At 60.9% G+C, this 9207-nt stretch overlaps 1 protein-coding gene across 8 annotated transcripts in view; it reads left to right on the forward strand.

Annotated features, from left to right (window-relative positions):
* Positions 1 to 6568, forward strand: part of HIVEP3 (HIVEP zinc finger 3) — a 490847-nt gene extending 484279 nt beyond the window's left edge. For 7 of the 8 annotated variants that reach the window (XM_070078655.1, XM_070078658.1, XM_070078653.1 and 4 more), the window contains one exon: positions 158 to 6568. In XM_070078655.1, the coding sequence (XP_069934756.1) occupies positions 158 to 958 (801 nt within the window). In that variant the 3' untranslated portion in view covers positions 959 to 6568. The remainder of the gene's footprint in view (positions 1 to 157) is intronic. The other variant, XM_051856636.2, reaches the window with a different exon arrangement.
* The last annotated feature ends 2639 nt before the right edge of the window (positions 6569 to 9207 follow it).

Genomic DNA, 9207 nt, shown 5'->3' on the forward strand with positions numbered 1-9207 from the left:
ACAGCTGGGAATGGCCCACTGGATGGTATCCCGGGCAGGCAGTCAGGAATGCAGGTTCCGGTCCCCGCTCAGTGCCTAGGTCCTGGTGCAGCCCCGCCCCCGCCTCCCAGCGCAGCGCACCTTCCTGGCCTCACCCTGTCTTGTTTGCTAACCCCAGCAGAAGGCCGAGCCCCGAAGTCCGTCCTGCTCACCTGGCCCTGCTCATCGATTCTGCTCCCGACCCTTCTCTGCCTCCCGCGACTTCCTCGGCCACATCCCAGCCCGGACAGAGGAGAACATCTTCAGCCACCTGCCGCTGCACTCCCAGCACCTGACCCGCGCCCCGTGCCCCTTGATCCCCATCGGGGGGATCCAGATGGTGCAGGCCCGGCCGGGGCCCACGGTGGCCTGGGTCAGCGGCTTCTCAGGGGGTGGCAGCGACCTGACAGGGGCCCGGGAGGCCCAGGAGCGAAGCCGCTGGAGTCCCACCGAGAGCTCGCCAGCCTCTGTGTCCCCCGTGGCTAAGGTCTCCAAGTTCACCCTCTCCTCGGAGCTGGAGGGCAGGGAGGACCCCAGGGAGAGGGAGAGAGAACGGACAGGCGGGGGCCTGGGCAGACCTCCAGACTGGGAGCCCCAGGGGGCCGAGGCGCCCCCAGAACCCACGCCCAGGCACAGCTCCCACACCCCACCCGAGGCTTCATCCCGGCCACCCCAGGGCCACTGGGCAGTACTGTCCCGGAGCCCCCGCTTGGAGTCACCACGCGCACCGGCCAAGCCCGAGGACCCAGCCACCCCGCCACTGGACCGCAGCAGCTCCGTGGGCTGCCTGGCCGAGGCCTCCGCTCGCTTCCCAGCCCGGAGGAGGAGGAACCTCTCCGGGGAACCCAGGACCAGGCAGGGCTCCCCTGAGCCCTCAGGAAGTGGGGAGCCCAGGGCGCCTCCACCACAGCCCGAGGACAGGGGCCCGCCGAGCCCTTAGTCTCCGTGTGGCCGCCCCAGCATGCGGCTCCCAGCGGCAGGCAACGGATCTCTGCAGCCAGCCCCTCGACTCACGGCGCTCACCGTCCCTCTGCCCTGACTGTCTGTCCATCCGTCCATCCGTCCGTGCTGCTTCTGCCCGCAAGCCCGTCTGTCCTACCTTCCCATGTCTGCAGTTACCTGTGCCTTTTCTACACCTTTTGTTGCTTGAAAGGAAACAAAACCAATCACACACGTGCATAAACCCCACCCACCCACCCACCCACGAGACGTCCCGGGGCCGAGAAGGATTTGTGCTGTACCGGGAGGCGCCTCCTGACCCCCACCCCTCGCCCGAGCTGGCCAGGCGCAGACCCTGCTGAGGGCAAAGGGGTGCCCTGAGGGAGAGGAGGAAAAGGAAACTTTTTAAAATGCGTGATTAAATGCAGAAGCAAGCACTGCTGTGTGCAGACGTTCCTGGTCCTGTTCACTGCCGCTCTGTCCCCGCCCCCGCCCCCGCACTCCGCAAGCAGGCCTGGAAAACCATTTTTTCCTTTTTTAATTTATTTCTTTGCCTGAAAGAGGAAAAAATGTTGTCCATGCTAGGATTCAACACGAGTTCATAGGAACAGGTAGGAGGTAGGAGCTGGTTCTCCCAGGCTCCCAGCTACCCGGGTAGTCTGAGCCAGGGTCCATCCTGGCATGTGACAAGTGGACGAACCACCCCAGCCCTGGCTTCCGGCCCTCTGCTCCCTGGGCTGGGAAAGGAGTCCTGGCTGACTGCCTGTTCCCTGGGCACCTGGCCTAGGCCTTGCTCTCAGGGCCCTGGTCGTAGGCTCCTTCTCCATCCTAAAAACCACCCACAAAGCTCAAAGCAAGGCACAAGGCCCAGGGGCATGGAGTGTGGGTCCTACTTCACCTGATCCCGGGGGACAGGGACCCCATTCCCTTCGCTGGCTAAGCTCTCCCAGTGCCTGGCGCTGGAGGCCCATGGGGACTCCTTGGTGCCCACCCCACTTTCTGAGGCCTTCGCTCCCCCACAGAAATACCCCCAAAATGACAGCTGGGGGCTGCCCGGGCCTATTGTCGGTTTTGACCTCTAAATACAGACATGCAGAGACACACACATACACACGAGGGTATGTACTTCCGAAAGTTCATTGAAGAAATTAAAAGATCAGCTTATTTCAATGCAAGCATTTTGAAACCCTTGTGAATCCGGAGGCTTCAGAAAGTACATGGGCAATGGGCATGAAGAACACCACGGGGCTCAAGAACTTGCATCAAAATAAGCTTAGTTTCCCATGAGTGCTCTCCAGTCCTCTCGTGTGTGGTTGTGTGTGCACACGTACATGCAGATATAAATACACTCGCACGTAAAGAGAGGAAGGCGCTGGGTCTTCCCCAGCTGCCTCACAGTCTCCTGCCCAGAGGATTTTTGAATGTCCCTGCGTCACTTCAAGTCTTCTCTAAAGCAAGGTGGACTAGCCAGTGCCTCTTCCGTATCCCTGCCTGAGGCCACCTCTAAGAGGTCACCCTGCATTTCCAGGGACAGACGCCTGCTTTGGTAAGAAAAATAATTACACCCCCCCCCAAACTTAAATCCCAAGTTGAAGTGTGGAACTTGAACTTGAGCCTATTTACCCAGTGTCAATAAATGTGGAAACAAGTGCTCCTGGTACAGGCAGGCGGGCTCAGTTCCAGTCTCCGCCCGGGAGAGGTGAGTGCCTTCCACAAGCTTCCAAAAGAGTCGTTCTTTGCTTCCTGCAAGGCAGGGGAAGTGCAAGGTCCGCGGTGGCCGCCCACCCAGGCCGGGCGCCGAGGCAACCTCACTCAGAGCCGGGCCTTTTCTTCTGTCTGAAGCCAGGGCCCGGCCAGGGGCTCCGAGCTGTGGGGGCTGCTCAGGCAGGGCGCTGAGTGGGAAGGGCTGAGATGCCGCTGGGGGCTCCCTGTGCTTGTCTCTCCCCCAGTTCAAGGGTGTCTTCGCCAGCTTGGCCCCTGCTGGATGCGCGGCCCAGCCACTGGTCCATCCTCCAGCTGGGCCCCTGGCTCTTTCTCCTGTGCTTCACACACAGGGGACAGGAGGGCAGAGCGTGCCCGGGGCCCCTGTGCTCCTGGACACTGGGGAGTCGTGGTCAGCCAGTGACCTTGGCTGCCAGATTGAGCCTGGAGGTGTCACCCACTCTGAGAGAGACCAGTGAGCCCAGCCTGGACAGTGTTGGCACTGTTTGGGCTTGACAGGAAGTGGACAGGGCCCTGGCCCCATTCACAGCCCAGGCTGGCATCAGGGCCTTCCTCACCATCATCTTATTTAGTCTCAACTCCTGGGGACTTTAGGAGGGGAGACTTGGCAGGGGCTGGAAACCTCCCAGGGCAAAACCTTCCTGCCCCACACTGGGTGCTCATCTTGGGGGCGGCCACACCCCTCCACCCCTCGATGTGTCCTTAGCTGTTCTGGGGAGCTGAGGGCTGGGTGGTACGGCTGGCAGGGGCAAGGGGGCACAGCGGGCCAGGAGTCACAGGAGACTCCTTCCCAAATGACGGGGACATATGCACAAATGAAATTTGACCAAAGGGCTACTGCCTCACACAGGTGCCCAGAAGAACAGAATCGATGCCACCAGCCTGGGGCTCCTGTCACTGGGCACAGACTCCACCCCCGCTCCCCAGGGCACAGGTGCACAGCCCCACACACACACCTCCCCCTCCGCGCCACCAGCCCCAGGCCTTGGAACATGGCACTGACGGACTGCACAGACGCCTGGGCCCCTGTGAAGCTGGCGGCATGGCCACTCCCTGGTGCACAGGAGCTCTGATTCTGGGCTCTCGGGAGCAGGGGCTCAGTGTTTGTGAAGGCTTCAGATCCGAACTTCACCATCTACGGTGGGTTCCGCACCCCCGGTCTGCCTGCCAGGAAGCCCTTTGCCCCCTGCCATCTCAGGGTCCTTCTGAGTACTACCCGGCCTGTTCCCACTGCAGGCCTGACCCCTCCTGCCCCCAGCCACTGAGACCCTCCGGGAGCCCACAAGCGGTGGGCCACCCCCCTCACACCCCAGAGCCTCCAACCTCCAGACCCAGAAGTCTCTCTGGCGCCCTCTGTTGGGAAAAGTAGGCAAGGATTAGCTTCCATACTCCTCAACCGGGTCCTTTGGCATGGGAGCAGGCCCTGTATCTGAGCTGAATCTCTCTTTCTAGTACATTTTCCAGACAAATCCTTCTTAAAGCAAAAGTCTCGGCTGAGCAGCCGTCCTTGGGGGGCCTCCCTGCCACACTGACCAGGGGAGAAAGTGCCCGGAAGGCCTGTTCCCCAAATTCTGCTTCCGTGTCGTGAATCCAGTCTGCTTCCCACTAGAAAATTACTTCAGCACTCACGATCACTTTACTAAATCAAGTGTTTTAAAAAACAAAACAAAACAAAAAAAAGCAAAGAGAAACAAGTAGGCAAATGTAAGATACGCACTGTCTGTAAGATAAATATTTGCCTTTTTTTTCTAAAAGGTGTATGTATTCTGTGTGTGAAATTGTCCTTAGAGAGTTTCTATGTTCTTCAATGGCAATACATTCCAAAAATCGTACTGTACGTATGTACAGTAGCTGCACTGGGATGAGATAGGTTTTGCCTGTAATTTTATTTAAACTCCCGTTTCTACACTTGCATCTTGCAATGTCGGTATGGTATATATCAGTGCAAAAGAAAAAAAATACTCCATAACAAAAAAAAAAGTCCACGCAGGTCCAAAGCACAGAGTCTGGCTTCCAGAAGGGACCGAATGCTCAGTCTCGCTGTGTGTGACCTCTGTTGTAAATGACATCTGTACTGTGAATGAGACGTTTTTACAAGTCTAATAATTGCCTTTATTACAGCTCAGGCTGAGTGTTCTGCCTGAGGATATTTTTTACAAAAAAAAAAAAAAAAAAAAAAGCACGTTGGAATAAATTTGAAAACCCCAACATAGCTCTGCTTGCCCGGCTCATGGTTTGTCTTGAGAGTGGCGCATGTCCGAGATGGAGGGAGACACCTGGCGTCCATCCCTAGTGATCATTTTAGCACAAAGCACTCGAGCCCAGAAAGGGGGAGCCACTGGGCCACCGTCACACAGCCCAGGACTCTCTTGGGAACCTCACGTCCCCGCCTGGCTGGGAAGCTCAAACGCCACAGCCACGTGGCCTGGGCCCTGAGCGAGTTCCTTAGCTCTGCTGTCGCACATGGCTTTAAACAGCGGAACAGATGCTCTCGCCTGCTCCCAGCCGGGAGTCTGAAGTCCAGCTGTGGGCCGAGGGGGCTCCTCCTGGAGGCTCTCAGCAGGGTCCGCTCCCCGCTGCCTACTGGCTTCTGGCAGCTCAGGCCAGCCTCGGCCTTCCTGGGTGTCCGGATCCCAGCCCCGCCTTGGCTTCCCGCCGTCTGGGCGTCTCTGCTCTTCTGACGTTTGTCGGTGGCTCTAGGGCCCAGCCCGACCCAGGAGGCTCCCACCTGGAGGTCACCAACGCAGTCACGTGGACAAAGGCCCTCTCTCCGACCCAAGTCGCTCTCACAGATTCCGGGGGGTCAGGCCGTGCCCTCGGCTTCGGAGGCTGACACTCAGCTCACCGCAGGATGAGCCCTGAATTCAGACCCTGGCACTGCGCCCACCGCTGGTGGACCTTTGGGCAAGTCACCTTTCAGTGCCTCTGCTCCTCTGTCTGTGAAGTGGAGGGTCATGGCCAGTGCACCGTGGGGGTCAGAGGCGGTGGGGCACACGGGGTAGCCACTGGAGCCTGGAGCACCCCAAACATTACCAGATGGCTTCCAAGCAGGAGGCCGGCTTCCCAAGGGTGGGAGAGATGGGCAGTGGTTTGGTAAGCGCCAGCCAAGGGCTGACACCAGGGCAGTGAGCAAGACAGGCGTGGCCCTGCTGGGGTAGAGCTTTGTCTGTAGGGAGAGCAGGCCACGATGACGCAGCCACAGGGGCCACAATCCAGCGGATGCAAGAGAACCAGAACTCGAGCCCGGAGTGAGTCTGACCTGCCCAGGGAGCCTTCCCTGGGAACCTCCGTAAGGCCAGGAGAGGAAGAGGAAGCCCAGGAGGAAGCAGAGGGGCTGGCGGATGGTCAGCAGGGGTCCTCGGTGCGGGGCGCAGAGCCTGGAGGGTCTACGTGCCCCATTAACAGGCTCCTCGCTGACTCTGGGGAAAGCTGGCCTAGTCCCGTTCCTGGGGTACCAGCCCTTGTGTGGACTCTGCTGAGCTGGATAACTGCTGGAGAAGCTTACAGGGTGAGAAGGTGGGAAGTGCAGACTCCAGGGGCAGACACCTTTCCACTCCGGCCTGGGGTGGGGCAGAGGCGAGCTGGGGCAGCAGCTGCAGGGGCACGGGGCCAGGGAAGGAAGACTTGAGTGTGTCTGAAGGGCTGGTGTGGCTGCAGCCTGGCTGGAGCAGGAGGAGATGGAAACTGCATCTTCTGATGACGCGGGAAGGGGCAGGTGCACGCACTGAGTCTGCTTGGGGACCGAGGGTGCCCTGTGGGTGGGTGTTCGAGAAAGAGTGGAGCCCCCTGGGGAAGACACAGGGAGAGGGGCCTGGAGAGCCTTGGGGGGACAGAGAGAGCATGCTGCGGAACACGGAGGGCCCCTGGTGGCGGCCAGAGCTGTCCCCAGTGCAGGCCCCGGAGCAGATGCGCAGTGGGATTCCAGGGCTGCAAGTCCGGGCACGTGAACAGGGCAGTACGGGCCCCCGAGGCCCGGGGCTGGGGAGGAAGCAAGCGCTCCTGGCCGCTGCGGAGGAAGGTCAAGGGTCAGCAGGACTATGGAAATAATCCACGTGACAATCGCTTGGCTAAACCTTCTCAGGGTTGAACCCCGAGGTGGGCAGATGCCAGCGCTGCAGACAGGGACAGAGCCTGATGGTGACATCCACAAAGGCGCTGGGGTTTTACAGGCGTGTGTTTGTTTGTTTGTTTGTTTCAAAAAGGGAAGACTGGCCCGGGGGAGGCTCCAGGGAGCACAGCCAGCGCCAGGCGTCATAGTCACGGGGTGTGGGACCAGGAGCTGGGAAGTAGGAGCCTGCACACGTGCAGGGAGCACCCCGTCTCAGCCCAGGCCAGCGGGAAAGAGGTGCCCAGACCAGCCCCAGAAGACGGGGGGCCAGGCCCCGTGTCCAGCATCCAGCAAGATGCGCATCACTGTCCACATTTGCGGAAGGGCACGGCAGTGAGAGGGAGTATCAGGACAAGAGCCCCTCAGATGCCCAACTTCCTCCCGCATCTGCCCCCACCCACCACGGCCCCAGGGGCACCCTGGGTCTCAGACCGCCCAGCAGCTGTCGCCCCACCCCCTGCACTTCCTCCCCAGACGCCTTTGTCAGCAAGGTCACCTGCGAGGCACACTGGGGCCCGTGCCTGCGGGTGCAGGTGCAAGGAAGGCCCTGCGGGCAGCAGCCTGGTTCTCCAGTTTTTGAGGGCACGAACACAGAGCGTGTGCATTCTCTGAGAGATCAGCTGCCTCCTCTTCACCCCTGCCAATGGGCCCCACGTCCACCGGTCACGGCCACGTCACTGGCCACCAGCTTTCCTGGGCTGCCCTCTAGAGTCCATAAAGCATGGTCCCTTTCAGAAAGGAACAGGACAGGGCACGCGCCCATTTCACAGATGAAAGGTAGAGCCCAAGATGTCCCCCAGGCAGCAGCAGGGCCACGAATGCATCCCGCCACACCCAGAGTCTCGGGAGGATGCTGGCTACGTTGGCCGCTGCCAAGGCCTTGGCCGAGCTTTGCCCGGGTCCACACCAGGATAGCACTCAGAGACCCTGACTTCACCCCCAGACCTGGGCCCTCTTTGGGCCTGGAACCTGGAGAGGCGGCTCTGTCCCGAGACTCCCGGTACCAGGGCTGCTGTGGGCAGGACGGGCAGAGCAGGCCGGGCCAGCCTGAGGTTGGCATGCGTGGAGAGCTGCAGTAGAGGCAGGGAGAGTCAGAGTGAGCTGGGGGCACTGGGGGGCCACTGACACAGGGCTCATGGTGGGCGCCGGTCCTGAGCCCTGGGAGGAGGGGGCTGAGCACCACGCCACGTTTCACAGAGCAAGAAGACTGGACTCAGAGTGGTGACGGTGCTCCTGCCAGGCCATCGTGGTGAGTGGCAGGGCCAGGATGTGAACACAGGTGCCCACAGTCAGGAAATGGCCGGCTTCCTGCAGGACAAGAATCTGGGCCTGTTTGTCACTGAGCAGCCCCGAACCTGGGGCTGAGGGACCCCAGCACACCCACACCCACTCCCTCCCATCTTACCCAGGCCTCATCCACTCCAGGGAGACCCAGCTGCCAATCATTCCCCTTTCCGATGAGAAAACTGAAGTCCAGAGCCGGGAAGAGCCTGGCCCAAAGCCAGGGCTGGGATTCCCGAACCCTCCACGGAGTCACCTGCACCGCCCCACCTGCTGCCCTCTCCGCAGGTCCGAGTTCAACTGCCCGTCCCTGCAGCTCTGCCTTTTTAGGAAAGAAGAGCAGCTGGTGGCAGGCGGGCGGGCGGGCGGGCAGGCGGGCGCACTAATCCACCAGCTCCCCATGGCTCCAGTTACCTGTGGCTTGGGGCCCGGGCAGCACCGGCTGGGAGTGCCAGCCCAGCCAATGGGTGCCGCCGCCGAGCTGCTCTGCCAGAGCCATACAAGGCCTTGCCGCAGCCCAGTCCCGAGCCGGCATAGGGCAGCCCCAGCGCCAGCAGCAACCCCGCCCCTGAGCCTGCCAGCCCCGCACGTCCCTGGCCTCTGCCTAATCCAGCCTGGGAGCGGGCAGGGCTGCAGGGCACGTGCACCAGGCCCAGGGCTCTGCAGGGTCAAGGGAGATGGCACTGCTGGGGCAGAGGGCAGAGGCAGAGCAAGCACCCAGCTAGATATCAGTGTAGTGGAGCCCAGGCTTGGGCCGGGCGGCCTCATCTCTCATTGCTGTTTCCATCACCTGCTACTGGCTGCCTGTCCTGCCCGCGCGCTGACACCGGGAAGGGTCTCAGCAAAGTTAGTATTCTGGCTCCCATATCTTCTAGCATCTTCCCAAGGTCTGAGCGCCAGCCCATTTAATTCATCGTGGGTCTACGGCTTCACACACCTCTCAGAGTTAGGGGTGTCCGTCAGTGTGCACACGCTGTGAGAGCTACGGATGTGCACCACCTTGCGGATCTGCCTGAGCCCCTGGTTGGCGGCTGTGGGTGCCAACAGGAGGCCCCCACCCAGAGGAACCCAACCTATGTGTCGGCTCACGACGTCTTTAACTGCACGCTTTGACCCCTGCGCGGGAGGAAGCATTGGCC

This window comes from Oryctolagus cuniculus, chromosome 7, assembly GCF_964237555.1.
Source record: "Oryctolagus cuniculus chromosome 7, mOryCun1.1, whole genome shotgun sequence".
Taxonomy (NCBI): Eukaryota; Metazoa; Chordata; class Mammalia; order Lagomorpha; family Leporidae; genus Oryctolagus; species Oryctolagus cuniculus.